At 37.8% G+C, this 16,499-nt stretch overlaps 1 protein-coding gene across 1 annotated transcript in view; it reads left to right on the top strand.

Moving 5' to 3' along the window:
* Positions 1-16,499, top strand: part of GREB1 (growth regulating estrogen receptor binding 1) — an 88,899-nt gene that overhangs the window by 66,361 nt on the left and 6,039 nt on the right. Inside the window, exons 23-30 of the mRNA XM_059468144.1 lie at positions 6,073-6,175; positions 6,887-7,045; positions 8,741-8,883; positions 9,645-9,806; positions 11,585-11,789; positions 12,603-12,777; positions 13,698-13,916; positions 16,168-16,303. Of these exons, the coding sequence (XP_059324127.1) occupies positions 6,073-6,175; positions 6,887-7,045; positions 8,741-8,883; positions 9,645-9,806; positions 11,585-11,789; positions 12,603-12,777; positions 13,698-13,916; positions 16,168-16,303 (1,302 nt within the window). The remainder of the gene's footprint in view (positions 1-6,072; positions 6,176-6,886; positions 7,046-8,740; positions 8,884-9,644; positions 9,807-11,584; positions 11,790-12,602; positions 12,778-13,697; positions 13,917-16,167; positions 16,304-16,499) is intronic.

Raw genomic sequence — 16,499 nt, 5'->3', positions numbered from 1 at the left:
TCCATTGTATATGCAAATATATGGGGCAGAAGGAGCATAAATGAACTCTTCATATTGGGAATTCTCACAGATGTTACTCTGAGTCACAAAGGATTCCAGAAACTGAGGATCAGTTTTTCACTGTCCATTCCTTTGATCTAAATAGTTTGTGTTTGCCAAATATTGAGGTGTTAAGTGATCAAGAAACTGAATTTCATATCAGCTGTAGCATAAAAATGAATACAATGTGGAGAGAGATGTTCATTTTCATCCCCAAAAAAACCCAAAATGACAGGCTGTAACAAAAGGACAGGCTCTAACTTCTGTTAGAATTTTATATTGCATTCACATCAAACCCCATAAAGATATGATTCTGAAAGCCATCCTAAACATTCAGATTAACCAATAAGAAATTTTTTTCTTGGTATTTGAGTCCCAAATGTAAATTGTGAATCTCAGAAGAGTCATTCAGAGACTTCTGACAGCATACTACACATGGTGAGAAGGCTTTGATAGTTCACACACCTGATATTTGCAATTTAACTAACTGTTATCAAACAGATAGCTTGTTTATTTGTCAGCCCACTTTTCACTATCAAATCTCTCTGGTTTTTTTTCCAAGTATGGAATAGGATCTTGCTCACCTCTGTACAGCTGTGAATTTCAGCCTTGGTAACAATTCTTTTACTTGAAACTCCATCTCTTTTTCAGCTGTCTTCACAATGCAGGTTATTTCCTAGTGTTGTATGGGGTCCTACAGTTGGTTAGTTCCTAAAGGATGCTTTTTATATGTTTATTCATTTTATATTCCTCAGTTCTTTCTGAAGAATATACCTGTTTCACACAGAACAAATTCATGCTCATCAAATCAGGAGTATATCATATCTTCTCCTCTCAAATTCATACTCATCAAATCAGGAGTATCATATCTTCTTCCTAAATAAAAAAATGTAGCATTATATATTAATTTAATAGAATTTTTTACTTATTATTCGATGGAAATCTCTTAATTTATTTCTATCTTCATGGAAAAATCCAGCAACTTTTCTACCTTTACTATTTTAACCTCCCAAAGTACTTAAAACACCCGTAAATCAAACAAACTGCTTTAAATGTATGTGGGTTAATTTAAGGTATAACAATGCAGTGTTTTTGAAGGGAATAGTAGCAATAAAATATGCAGTAATTAGAATTGCCTTTCTCTTTTGAAAAGAAATAATTTTCCTTCCTGAAGAAGGTTTTATTCTTTTTTTTTGATAATATTAACATTTCACGTGGACTTAATACTTACTCCATCGAGAGGTATAGGCAGAAATGAAAACAATTATTAGACAGCTCATATCTAAATGTTGATAACATCTCAGCCAAAGTATAAGATTTCCAGAGTAGTATCTTCCCAAAAATTAGTAATTAATTGTTTTCTTTATAAGGCAGTAATTCCTTTACTAAAATTTAAATCAGGAAGCAATTTTCTGATTAAAATGAAAAATGCTAAATCAACAGAGCAAGAAAACATTAGAGAATCAAAATGACAGTTCTCACTGTCAGGGAAATTAGAAACAAAATATACTCACCCTTCTCTCATGGAGATATTTTACCCTATGTGCTGGTCAAAATATTTTGCTGGAAGACTTGTCAGATTTTTACAAGGACAGTTATGTACATTAGAAGGCAAGAAATGTCTTATTTTTACAATAGGCTTTAGGAAATGCAGTAAAAACTGGATAGGTATGGACTAATTTATCTGTAATTAGCTCATATGATCAAAGTGAAGCCATTGGTTAGTGCGTATAATTCAATATACATCACCATGAGCAATACGTATCGTATCTACGGCTCAACGTCTGTTCCCTGGTACTCCCATGCAAATGCCTATATGGAGTTCTAAATTCCCTCAAGTATTTTTTCCTCAGAAAATTCATCTTAAAGTTCCCCAAACTGCAAATCAGGGTTTTGTATGTTCAGTTTTTAACTGGATTTTACAATTTAGAACTGGCATTTTCCTGAAGCGTGGAAGCTGCTGGTGAGCACAACTCAGTCCTGTGGCACCACATCCAGGGAATGGAGCAAGCATGTCTTAAGACACTTCCTGAAGAAGAAAACTACTGCCCATTTTATTACTCTAACTTTATTAAAAACTCATTACAATGAACGTATACACCATTCAGCTTATATAAGAAAAATATTAGGGAAATATTTAATATATCTATTATTAGCTGTATTTTAGAAGAATGTAGCATTTGGAAACATGGAGAAGAGCCATCAACATTTGACCAACTGTCTGTGGATCATCAGCATGTTTTCTGCAAATCATCATTGATTCACAGGCCTCAGTTTGAAAACCACTGTCATGGTATGTGAAGAACCGTCTTTCCTGGAAATTAGAATAGAGAACTTCCCCTTATGGAATTATTTCCCCTTTTGCCATATTTCTCCAAATGTGAGGCCTGAAATCAGATGATGCTTTATACCAACATGTAAGAATAATAAAATACTTCTAGTGGTCCTGGTGTCCAGCATCTGGAACAAGTTAAAAAAGGAAGCTCATTACTGTTGCATGTTCTACAACACCACTTTTGAATGTAATTCTCTGGATGCATGGAGGGACACATGCAGTTTATCTCACTGGAATGCTCTCTCTCAGATTTTTGGTTGGTTTGCACCCTATGCTTGATATCTATGGCAAGCAGAGTTCAGTGGTCAAAAACTTTGGAGAGTTTTCCCCTTCTCTTTGGTAATATATGTCTTTCATATAAAAACTAGACCTTCATATATATGTCAAATTTTCTTTAGGAAAAAATTTGAATTCATATTCCTTCCTCTTCCTCATAAATGAAGAGCTTCAGAGTAAACATATTCTTAGTATTTTAAGGACTAAATAATCCATGACATTAAGGATGAAAATAGAAACAAACCCCCTAAATCTCATCAGGCCCCAAATTCCCTAGTTATCATCAGTTTTCAAAAGATTTGAGATTTTCATTTCTTAGTCTTCTGGGATTTTCTTCTTCCAAGTCTGATTCTTCAGACTTATGTCTTCCAAACTCAGATAGACAGGAACCAATTGAGTAATACTTCCATTATTTGGGCATATTGCCCCCCAAGTGCCTTATCTAACAAAACACTGAGCACTGCCACATGTTTGAGGAACCTTTTTTCTGGAAAGCAGAGCTGTTTGTCATAGTGGCCCCTCTCATGTACATTTTGTTTCAGAAATTGTAAAAATACACCCCAGTTCTAGGTTCCTTCAGTCTTTTAATCTGTTTGCAACTTTGGTATCCAGAGCAAAGACAGGATATGGGGAAAAACATCTTGCTCAGAGTGCTTCCTTACCAGTTCTTGACATTACTAATATATCATGCTTAGCCCAGAGTCACTAGTTGGGATCAGCACAGCATTGTGCTTGACTTTCCCAAAGCCATGTAAAGCTGCAGACCAATCAGGTATCCACTTTAAATTTTCTTTTCAGATCTCCTGTTTATTGCAGTTAGGAGATAGGGGATGGGCAGGATCCCCTTATGCAGAGCATTATGCTTCAAAGGTGTGCATACCTTGCTTGCAGGATCTCTTGGTAGCTTCTTACAGTGCACAAACTCTTGGAAAAAGGGGTAGTGACAGATGGGGCAAGATGGGGAGATGAAGAAGTTGTGTTTTCCGATTGCTATTCAGTTTATTTTCACATTTTATTTTCAAACAAAGAAAAAGTCTCTGTGCTATTCCATTTTGCCTGGAGATGGTACGCATATAAAACAGTACAATTAGTTTTAGAGGTGCATTTAGCTATCTCGGGATGTTACAAGTTCACTTGTTCAAGATTCTTCCCTTCTGGAGTAAATGCTGATTGTAAATGAGATGTCATTAATTTCTCATTTTCTTTTTGAAAATCTCAAAATGACCTGAAAAAGGTGTTCTCTCTTTCACCAGTTCATTTCTTGAGCAGTAAATGCAGGCAAATGTGCTAGTGAATGGAGTCCAAATATGAATGCTGCATGTGCTCAGCCCAGTCTCTGCAGGGAAACATTCTAATAACATGGAGATATTTCTGAAAGCTCTCAACAGCTTTTTACACACAGCATTGCTCATATCTAGCAGTTCATAAAACTCACAGTACTGAATTGGAAACTTTTAATGTGACAGATAGAGATTGGGTAAGATCTAATGCATGCAGTGGCCTAAGTGCATGTATTAGATTAGCGGTGTAGCACTTGTCATCCTGTGGTTTCCAGCATTTTTGAGTCGTGACCCTACAGTTTGTGTACCCTTGAGCCTGGTGACTAATGCTTTTCATCTCAGCACCACACAGCAGTAGCCTCATCACTCCCACACACATTCTGAAATACATGAGTTTGATAGAACTTTTTTAATGCATACCAAAAAGAAAAAGTAAGGCTTTCAACATGTTGTTCTGTTGACAATTCTAAGTATATACTTCAAACAGATTAAGAATTAATTTTTATATAGATATCTAATATCAAGGAGACAGGTGTGGTTTTGATAAATGATCTCTTGTTTGAAATTTGGAAACTTAATATGTCAGGCTACCCTGTGTTTAATGAAAAGATGATTAGAGGCACTTTAAAAGAGTATGTTCATAACAGAATAAAAAGGTAATCTCAGACATGAGGAAAACAAATGAAAGTATTTTCTTTGTTTGCCTCAGATGTGGGAAAATAAGATGGTTTTGTTTTAGCTCCTCAATGAGTAGCCATTGCTTCCAAGTTTGTTCCAGGGTCAGAGTAAAAAATTCTCATCAGTTTCAATGGAGTTTAGATAAAAAACAAAACTGGGAGTTAGAAACATCTGGTCCATGGGCTGACTATAGTCCATGCTGTCATTTCCTCTACTTGAAGTTACTCTTTTTTCTGTGTTACTCCAGGATGACAGAGTTGTGTGCTGACATCTGATTCTCAACAGAGAATAGGGATAATGAGACCCTTATCCACCCTGTGCAAGCAACTGTTCAAACTGCAGTCTGATAGGAGAAACAGATAATGAGCAAATGTCTCTTGCTTTGAATTTAAAGCCTCCCTTCCTCAAGTGTTGAGAGAAAATGAAAATTTTTCTTGTCATAGATGGAAAACAGTAACTTAAATACTCTGTTTAGCAATTCCAACACCCTATGCTTCTGACATGTCCTAGCAGTAATGGAAGTGAAGCTGGGTTTTCAATTCAGTAGTAATATAGACCTAATCCAAAATCTGATGCCCCTTTGTGAAATCAGACATTTGCTGTCCAATGTGTTGTAACTGATCCATGTGCTAACCTCCCCTGTACATCCTGCTCACACACAACATCATGGTTTTTAAAGGGGCCTGCTTGGATATGGCCTTATTTACTTGATGCTATCACCAGCAAACTACCTGCGAAAGACAGAACAACCCACTGAATAAATCACTGGCTATGGCTTAAACCTTTCAGCAATACTCTTGATGTAGTGAAGGGAAAATTTATACACTGTGTTGATGGGGTGAAAAAGAAAGGAGAAAGTTGTATTTTAAGATAATTTTAAAATGGACTTTTAAATGATAATTTTAAAAGATTGGAAAGGAAATATTGTATTTTCAGCATGAAAACAGGACATTTTTTGCACATACCATGTCCTTCAGGAGTGGAAATGGCCAGCAGGAGCTCTCCCAGGGATGTGTTGCCACTTTTACTCCTCAGGAGAGTGACTGAATTCAGTAGCAGGCAGTGTACTGGTGAATCATATAGAAATGAAAGGCTTGGGATAATTCTTTAGTTATCTTGTAATTTGAGGGTTCTTTGTACATTTTATGAGCCTATGTGATTTTTAAATGTTTATTGCCTGTGTAGAACCTATAACATCAGGAGAGAAAATTCTTGTCTCTGGGCCTGTAATTAGACCTCTGATATAAAATGTGTTTTCCAGCTAAGGTCCTGCACAGAGAGAATAAAACTGTTGAACATTATGCTCTTCATTTATGCCAAGGAATATACAAATAACAAAGATATCCAAGTCCTGATTATTAACATTCAGTTTCACCACAGCTGCAATTTCCAGATATATGGAAAACTAACATGATGAAAAGCAAAATTTTACTTTTTTTTTTTTTCTAATTTATATGTTTACAGATAGGGAAAACAGATGCCTACCTGCAGTTCCTCAGTATTTTGTCCCGAATGCTGATTAGACTGACAGAAGTGGATGTTTACGATGAGGAAGAAATCAACATCAGTAAGTTCCTGGTATAAAAATATTCTGGAGACAATAGAAAATTGTTATGCTAAATTGAAATATAGTTGTCTGTATATTCTATGCCTATTCTATCCTCATCACCTTTGCAATTGCTTTACGTTATATAAATACTGTAAAAAAATTTTCTGAGATCTTCAACTGATACTTAAGAATATTTCATTATTTTATTCATTGTTTAGAATTTAAGCAAAGAACATACCTCTGGTTTTTGTGGAAAGAGATCGACAGCATTTATGTATATTAAATGATATCCAACCATTGGTCTTCAGTGTAGAATTGGAATTAATTTCTGTGGTAAAGCATAAAAGGAATCATTGAAATTTTGCCAGATTTATACCCTGAGGAGCAATGTCATGTTTTCTTATTACACAAGATTACCCGAGGGAAGGGAGTTTCTGCTCTCTAATATCTAATTTTGGTCCAAACTTGCTTTATTTACAGTGTATTACTGCTTTGTGTTCCCAGATGTATTTCTGTCAGACAGGACATGAAGATAATTTTAAAAGGCAGAGTTGCATTGAGGTGCAAGGTTCATTTATGCAAAAGTTTACCTCTTGGTGCATAATGACATTGTGCCATCAGACTAATGAAAGAAAAAATGGAGCAGGAATAATAGGTACAGCAAAACCATCTATAGTAATATAAAGAGCTTAAAAAAATTCTGAATTCTTATTTTTCGATATATCATAGACATAAAAGAAGAATCTGATCAATACTACCATCAGCCTGGAGATATGTGGCCAGATTTGGAGACATTTAAGAAGATACCTTTTGACTACACCATCCATGACCCAAAATATGAAGATGCAAGTCTGATTTGTTCAAAGCTTCAGACTATAGACAGTGAAGGTTAGAATTTTAAAAATCTGATTGGTACACATTTATGTATTTATTTGTTTTTAATGTGAGAATCCTGTTAAACTTTTAAGCAGAGTTAAAATACCAGAAATGCTTTTGATTAAGTAATAGTGAAAAAAGATTTCAAGTTTTCCAGATGAAGTACCAGAGTATGACCCATATAAATTACTTAAGGAATATTATATGGATAGTCTTTCATTAAAAAAGCTCTAATTCCTCAATGAGTTTGTGCATTTGAATGATTTTATAAAGTAGCATTGCCCTTCTCTGTAGCAATGCAATGATTTCTGTGCATAAAGTTAGCTTTGTATTTAAAAGTATCTATAGGTTTATTTTTTAGATTTTAGGTTAGGTTTGGAAAGCTTGAGATGAACATGCTCAGACCTAGATTCCTGGAGTATTGGTGTGAGAATTGGTGCTCTGAATTAGCCAGCTGGACATGCACAGGCCTGTGGGAGTGGGTGGCAGGGAGGAAACCCTGCTGTTCAGAAAGGCCTTGGCAGGCTGGAGAAGTGGAGCCTCAAGAACAGTTCATCCAACATGCCCCTTGCACTTGGGATAGAATAACTTTATTCAGCTGTACAAGTTCGGGACCAGCTCTAGAGACAGCAGCTTTGATAAAGGTGACTTGATGGTGCTGGTTGACAACAATTAAACATGAGTCACCAGTTCTCCACTGGGTCAATGGCTCACTAATAACCTAGCAACAGGTCAAGGGAAGTGATTATTCTTCTGTGATGGCAACTCTAAGGCCACATCTGGGTATTCTGTCAAGTTTTAGGCCTCCCAGTATGAGAAAGACGTTGACATCGAGAAGTGAGGCCAGTGAGCAGCCACTAAGATATGGAGAAAATTGGAGTGAATTGGGTTAGTTTCATCTAGGGACGTCAAGCAGGTGCATCTGAATGCTGTCTTCAATTTCCTAATGGGCATTTGTAGAAATAAACTATTATAGATACACAGCATAAGGACAAGAGACAACAGACACAAATTGCAACATGGGAAATTACAATTAGATTGTATGAAAAATATTTGCCGAATAAAAAGTAGTCAAACTATGGAGCAGGTTGCCCAGAGAGATTATGAAAGCTCCACTCTTGGTGATTTTTGAAACTTAACATGACAAGGAAAAGCTTTGAGCAACCTGATCTGATGCTGAAAATCTGAGTGGAAGATTAAATAAAAAAGTCCTTTTCAGCAGAAAATATACCTCATCTTCTCTCAGTCTCTCACAAAGAGAATCCTTTGAAAAATATGGATATACATGAAGGAACAACATCACTAAATTGCCAAATTAATTTCACATAATCTACTGTGATGTCTGTCACAGAATGGCAAATGTCATAAGGGTCTTTATTACTATTTATTGCTTTGTAAGCATTCTACCAATAATAGCAACAATGAAAATTTTAATGGTCAGGCATTGCTTACATCTCAGCCTTATGTGAAATCTGTAGTGAATTACCATAATCATGAATTTGTAGATAATTCCTTTTAGATGTCTTTGCTGTACGTAGTAATTTATAAAATATGCTGTGCTCGGAATGAATTCATGGTTTGTTTTGTAAGTGGTTTATATTGCCATTTTCCTAGAAGCTGCTTTTGGTGACAGAAACAGTCTATCACAAGAGAATACATTCTATCCTTGAATATATGTTACATTTAATTTGTTTCTTTTCTCTATAGACAGATCAGTGAGCAGGAGGCAGGAAGACATGTACACGTGCCGGCAGACAACCAGGATGAGAGTGTCCAAGTACGCAGCGTACAACACATACCATCACTGTGAGCAGTGCCATCAGTACATGGGGTTCAATCCCAGGTACCAGGTGAGGATTTCCAGGAGTTACTCTGCAGATGAGAAGCTGAAGCATTCACAACCCAAACACAGTTTGTGTACATTCACTGTATTTTGATTGGCTTAGAAGTTGTCTATGTGTACAAATACAGCCGATTTACAGATTTTGTTATTTCTTGAGGTTTGCCTGCCTTGGCTAGGCTGCAGTTTGGGGGGCTCAGAGGACCGACCCTTGTGTCATTCATGCTAGTTTATTTGGTGCTGTGATCTGCGTATGTACTACCAATTAAAACTACTTTCCCAGTAAGATTTCCACTGGGCTTTGTTTAAGTGGAAAAGTTTGCACCTAATTGACTGCAACAGGTGCTACTTCTGACACAGGAGTAGTCCAGCACAGAGTAGTCTGTGTGTGGTATACAATTTGCTTTTGCTCAGAATGACCCTCTAATTTCTTGCCTGTTTTAATGTGAGGAAGAAAGTGTCAGCAATGCAAATGCTGTTTTTTATGTGTCAGTATTACTGTGAAAGCCAGGAGGGGCCTGTAAGTATTGGTGCCATCTGTAAGATGAAACTGAAACAACAGTTTCAAAAGAGGGAACACTTTAATCTGTATTTTTTTAGTTAAGCTCTAGCCTAGGGATTATTGCTTAACACTAAAATAATGAAGCTAAATCTAATGTCATACAGTAAGTGACTGTAATCTGTTCAGCAATGTTGTAAATGTATATAAACTGCACTGAGACCTTGTGGTTTGACTTTAAATGGAATTATCATATTTTTTCTCATCCTTAGATTTATGAGTCGACTCTGCATGCATTTGCCTTTTCCTATTCTATGCTGGGAGAAGAAATACAGCTGCATTTTATCATTCCAAAATCCAAGGAGCATCATTTTGTCTTTAGCCAACCAGGAAGACAGTTGGAAAGTATGAGGCTACCACTAGTCACAGATAAGGTAGCTGGATTATTTTTATTTGTGGCTATATATGGGAGAGAGACACCACCAATTTCAAAGTCTGTTGAATTAGTATTCTCTGTACTACTGTTGCTACTGTCGAGAGACAATGAGTTTGCCCTTATGCTAAGCTTGTATTTTCTCCCAGAAAGGGATACGTGAAAAAAAATTTTGAGACACCAAAAAGCTCCATCTTTTGGTCAAAGTCAAGGTTGATCCTTTGGTATCAACAGTCTTATCTGTGACAAAAGGTCTTTGGTTATGGGTTTAAGATATTAAAGTGAGAATAGTTTCTGCAAAGAAACTCAAAGATATGATTTCATTTATCATACCATTAGTAAGAGGAAGCATTTTTTTCTGTAGAGAAAAAGCAGTGGAATATCCTGTTTTATGCTGCATAAATGCTTAGTTACTTTCATATAAAAATAATGCTTTTAAAGAATCTTAGCTTCAAGACTGTATAAAGAATTACATGTCATGCTTGTAGAAAGGTATCTGTTTGACAAGCTCCAACCACAGAATCACAGAATAAATGATTTGGAAGGGACCCACAAGGATCATTGAGTCCAACTCCTGGTCCTGCACTGCACCATCCCCAGGAGTCCCACCATGTGCCTGAGAGCACTGTCCAAACACTTCTTGAGCTCTGGCAGGCTGCTGCTGTGACCACTTCCCTGGGTAGCCTCTTCCAGTGCCCAACCACGCTCTGGGAGAGGAATCTTTTCCTGATATCCAACCTAAACCTCCCCTGACACAACTTCAGGCCATTCCCTCAAGTCCATCCCTGCTCACCACAAAGAGGTCCTGCCCCTCCTCTTCCCCTCATGAGAAAGTTGTAACTGCAGTGAGGTCTCCCCTCAGTCTCCTCCAGGCTGAAGAGAAAAAGTGACCTCAGCTACTCCTCACACAGCTTCTCCTCCAGGCCCTTCACCTTCTTTGCTGCGCTCCTTTGGACACTCTCTAATAGTCTAATATTTTTCTTATCTTGGGGTGCCCAAAACTGCACAGAATATTCAAGGTGAGGCCACACAGGTGCAGAGATGTTGATCTTAACAGATATTCCTGATGCTCACACCTAAGGTGAAGCTGTGCCTTGCTCAGGCCACACTGCTTGGAGTACTGAAGCAATTTGTGGAGCAGCAGTAAGCAGTATAGCACTTCTATCCTGGAGAAAATAAGCTGCTTCCAATAAACACTAATAAATCAATATCACCCTCCAGTTCAAGTTTTAAATAGAAGAACCAAGACAGTAACACAACAGCAATGTAAGAATGACATCTCCTGCTCTCCCACACCCAGTAAACTTGTGCTTGGCTACATGGTCAGAGCTGTGTGCTGGGTCCTTGTGGATTCTTTTCTTGCTTCTGCCATTGGCCTGGTTGAGGCTTTGACATTTAAGGACTATTCTTCCTTTTCTTCTTTTTCTATTCCCTTGCTCCAGTCAGAAGAGTTGTACTGTAGTTTTGGAGTAAGGTGTTTCTTGCAGTCCTATATCATAGGGACCTAAATCTTCTTGCAGATCTATCCTCAAGGTACCTCTGCACTTGGCAGGCCAAGGTTAGCAGTCCTGTCCATCCCACCACACTCTCATTGTCAATTAAGCTAAATGATAGTTTTCTTTTTTCCAATTCTTATAAAAATTTTATTTTCCTGTCAAGGAATTTTAAAATGTGTCAGTTTGTCTAGTGTTAGTGTATCTGAATTGTTGTCCTGAAGAATCTATTTCTCCTTTTTCTGTCCAGATTAATACAGAAGCTCACACTTCTTTTTACCTACAGAGTGAAGATTACATAAAAAGCCCCACTTTCACTCCCACCACTGGCCGTCATGAACATGGACTTTTCAATTTATATCATGCAATGGATGGAGCCAGTCATTTGCATGTTTTAGTTGTCAAGGAGTACGAAATGGCCATATATAAGAAGTATTGGCCCAACCACATCATGCTCGTTCTTCCAAGCATTTTCAACAGTGCAGGAGTAGGTAAGTGTAACAAGAGGTTCTAAAAAATGTGGACACACAACTTGGGTCCTTAGGTGTTGCTATTTGACAGTGAAATGTAGACCCACAGCTTGCAGCTAGGATGTCTGAGCTGGTGATCTGCATTGCCTCTGAAGACAATGTGTCACAGTTGAAGATACACTTCTCTTAATCCAGGACACCTAGAGCAAGCTCAGTGAGTTGCACCCTAGAAATACTTAACTCTTCTATTGTCTTTGAAAGAAGCTGAGGGTGTTAAAACTCAGATGGAGTTCCACAGTTTCCACAATTTCACTTGTGGAAATAAGTTGCGTGCTACTTGCATGGGCAATGATGCTCTGGTTGGGTCCATCCCTCAGGAAGGTTCTGCCAATATAACATCTGTGAAATATTCAACCCTTTTCTTGTGCTGCTGGAACACCTTATATACAGCAGTAGTGACAAACATTCAGAGTAGATCATCAGGGACAATTTCCAGTGTCATTCACTGGAAAGCTGGTCAGTCAGCATCTCTAACTCTTTGCACCTAGAGATGCTAATGAACACAAATATTGTCATGTGAAAAGAAGTAGTCACTAAATCCTTAAGACACTAGAAAATCTTTACTACAGAAGTCAGGCATCATTTTTCATCCTTGCCAAGGTGGTTCTTTAAGTCACTTGCTTGGCAAGCTGGCTGTGGGTGGTGGGGTTAAAATCTTCAGAGTGATTTATACCCTTGTCTGTGCAGAAATATTCACTTCAAAAGGCTTCTGAGTTAAAAGCAAACGGTTTCTGCCCCTATTTTTAATCTGGTGGTTTATGCCCATGGTTTCAGGTGCTGCACACTTCCTGATTAAGGAGTTGTCCTATCATAACCTGGAGCTTGAACGGAATCGGCAGGAAGAGCTGGGGATAAAACCCCAGGATATTTGGCCTTTCATTGTCATTTCAGATGACTCCTGTGTTATGTGGAACGCAGTAGAAGTTGATTGTTCAGGAGACAGGAGAAGGTAAATAGTGAAATGTATGCTTTTTCATCTGATCTCTTTTAACCTTTCTCTGCATGTAATTTTGAAATTATGTTTGCTACACTACAACTTCTACCCTGTACAAGCAGAGAATTATGTTTGCCCAAGGAGAGCACTTTCCTAGGTATCTGTCTTTGCACAGCACGTAGTGTAGTGCGTGTTGTTCATTCGTGTCCCCTGAGGATTTATGTGCCCTGCAACCGTTGCTGTTCAAGCTAGAGTTACTTGGACTGCAGATTTCAGACTCTGTAAACACTCCCTGATACACTGGACAACATGTCAATTTTTCACCAGATTTTTCTAGGGAAGCTAAATGACAGTTCTGTGCAAGTTGTGCAACTGATTTCCTTTGGCTCTTTTGTCAGTCCCAGTCTGTGTGTCTCCTTTATGAGTTCCCCAAATTCCTGAACTAGCATTTTTGTTTTCATTGCTTTAGAATAATGTTTGTGCTAGATTTTTTATCTATTCCATGAATAGACTATGCAGAATTTACAGCAGACTTTCAGAGAGAATGACACTCGATGAAAACTGACATTTATGGACTCCAGGGGTGGGCTAGAAGGATCTTAATACTTTGTGCTCAAGTTATGGCACAAGTCAGCAACTCTCCAAGATTCATTGGAATATTATCTAGGTAACTTTAAAAGTTTACATATCTGAGTGAATATTTTGAGAGATGTAGACTAAATTACAGATCTGTCATACCAGTCCCTACCACCTAAGCACTAGTTAATTTTAACTATAGTGAGAGACAAAAAAATACAGTCAAGTAAGACAACACTGAAGTTATCTACCTGAAAGTCATAACAACTTCCAACTGTTAAGAATTGCTCTTCAGCAGAAAGAGATTCCGAATGTTCTCTATATATTTTAAAATTAACACATTTTCATAATTATTGTAGTGACTATACATGGACTGAAAGGAATGTTTCCCTGAAGCAAATTCTGCAACACATTGAAGCAACTCCCAATGTCACTCATTATGCCCTAATTGGAATGAGGAAATGGTCCAGTAAAACAAACAGTGCTGAGATCAAGGAACCATTCTCCTGCTGCCACGTGCATGACTTCATCATGCTGAATGTGGATCTGACACAGAATGTACAGTACAATCAGAACAGGTAAGTGAATCAGTAGCACTTTTCAGCAGCAAAGCTTAAACAAAGCTCTTGTTTTTTTAGGGAAGTTGTGAATGGCATACAGACAGTTTTTGTTTTCTTACTGGTGATTCAAATCCTTCCCAGGCTGCCAGAAGTTGGAAAAAGACATTAATTTCTATAGTTCCAAGTAAAACAGTGATAACAAAGTGACAGGATAGACATAGAAAGCAGTGTACTCTGCAGTATTGGTCTACTCCAAGTGGCCTTTGGTCAATAATGTACTTCTCTTCTTGTCTGCCTAACTGCTCTCCCTTCCAAAGGCAACAGGAATATATGGATGATTGGTGCATAACCAAATCTCATTCAGATATATATATCTGGGCTTTTTACCCTGAGTAGCACAACAGTGCAGCATACCACATAAGTGCTCATCGGGACAATCAGAAGAAAAGAATAAATAAGTCTTGTTCACATTGGTGGTTGTTTCTCACATTCAGCTGTCTCAGAAATTCCACTTTTTCAGTTATTGTGCCACTGAGGACATATCAGATTTCAGTTTTGTCATGCACAGCATTACCACAGTTGACAGAACTGTATTCATTAGGTTCATAGTCTCACAGAATTTCACTGATCTGCGTGAAATAAACTATGCGTTTCCTCCCGTTTCTGAGGGACATGCATTTATAACAACAGAATGAAGTGTATATATATCACTAGAGGTGGGATTCACTTGTCCAAAACTGGTCTTTCAGTGCCTTAGAATATGGAAGACATCCATATGGGGCTGGCAGGTATGACATGAAATGTGTGGTTTTCTGTAAGCTGTGTGGGACAGCCCAGGTAATTAAAATGGCTGTAAGTTACACTTGGGTAACTGAACATCAGTCACTGTGCTTTTCAGAGCCCTGCTAACTCAGGAAGATATCTTTTGAGGCCCAAGCTTACTTCTAACTGCAGAGAAGCATTCTGCATTCTTTATTCTCTGAATAAACAGATGTTCTATATTTCTATTGTCACCAGCCTGACATCTTAAAAGAACAAATTTGCCCCTGTGCATCTCCTATTAGAGAACTGTGCTCCCAGGCTGCCTAAGTGTGTTACCTTATGAGGCATTATGCATGAAGGGCATATGGAGACAATGACAATAAAGCAAAATGATATGAGTACAAGCAACAATGTTAAAATGTCAGGAACGCCACATCACACCACCCATTTCCTGCCTCTGTCTTTGAACCTCAGGAGGCTCAGGGTAATCCTGTGTGGGTACTGCTGACTGTGAAGTATTGTATGGCATTCCAAGCCTGGGCAAGGAAAAAGGTACATTTTAAAACCCAGAGGCAGTGACAGTCAGGGATATCAAATAACCATGTAGATATTGCTAAGATCAAAGAAAAAACTTAAAAAACTTATAACTGAATGCCATGTTTCTCACTGGTGTTGGCTGTTGCACTGGTTGCTCAGTTAGCTTAAATTCAAGCTCTGGTTGTCAATCCAGTGGTTCTGTACATCATCTTGTTTCCTTTGTAAGAAATATATTCAAATTGAAGAACTGATCCTGAATTTTCCAGAGATCAGAGTATTTGAATTTAGTCATCTTTAGGAGTTTACCTTTTATTCTGTTCCCTCATATTTTTAAACGGGTCAAATTTAGCTGAGGGATGTTTGCCCTCATTCTACTTAATCTTTTCCTGTGTCTCAGCAGTTCTCTTGTATAAAGACTACCTGCCTTCAAATAGTTTTTGTTTCTAAAATACAATTACATTAGTTCTGTAGAGGAACATTGAAAAAATTGCTAGCTATTCATATTCTGAGGGGAAAATGAGTAGTCAGATACTTCTGTGCATTTGATAAATCAAACATAAGGCTTGATCCCTTTCCTTGGAAGTCAAAGGAATTAATTTCCTTGACTTTATTTGGAGTAGTAATGTATGTAGCAATTTCTTATTACTCCATTATTGTAGTAAAAGGCAAAAAAAATGTTTTAACTCCTGGGTATTTTCCTTAGCAATTTACTGCCTTTCCACTTTATGCTTTTGATCCTTTCCCTCCCTAAGTGCTTTCCTCCCTCATTCTGGTCTTCTCAAACTGATGCTAGCCTAGTTTATTACTAGAAAGCTGAATCCCCTTTCCCTGACTGATAGGCACTGGTGGAGGGTCAGTATGTTTGATACCTGTCCTTTCTGTGGTGCTGATCAAAGGCTCTGAGTGCTTGTGTTGGTCAGTGTGTGATGAGGAACATTCCTCTGACCTGCTATGATTTTTTTCTTTCCAGATTTACATGTGATGATGTTGACTTCAACTTGCGTGTCCACAGTGCTGGCCTTCTCATCTGTCGGTTCAACCACTTCAGTGTCATGAAAAAGCAAATTGCAGTTGGAGGACAGCGATCCTTCCACATAAAGTCTAAGGTGGGCACTGAGACCTCTGTTGCGCTGTTGTTAAAATTGTGTTTTCCTTTCTTGTCTTTTTTAACTAGGAGACCTGAGGTATTTTGGTGCATCATCTGTTGCCTGTAATGGGGTATGTCTGCCATGTGGGGCTTTTTTCAGTATTTTTTTTCTGAAATCCAAAATATTCTTGCCATAAATACAATTTTCCTTAATA

The sequence above is a fragment of the Ammospiza nelsoni genome, chromosome 3 (assembly GCF_027579445.1).
Source record: "Ammospiza nelsoni isolate bAmmNel1 chromosome 3, bAmmNel1.pri, whole genome shotgun sequence".
Lineage (NCBI taxonomy): Eukaryota > Metazoa > Chordata > Aves > Passeriformes > Passerellidae > Ammospiza > Ammospiza nelsoni.
This window is presented reverse-complemented; position numbering and strand designations above follow the sequence as displayed.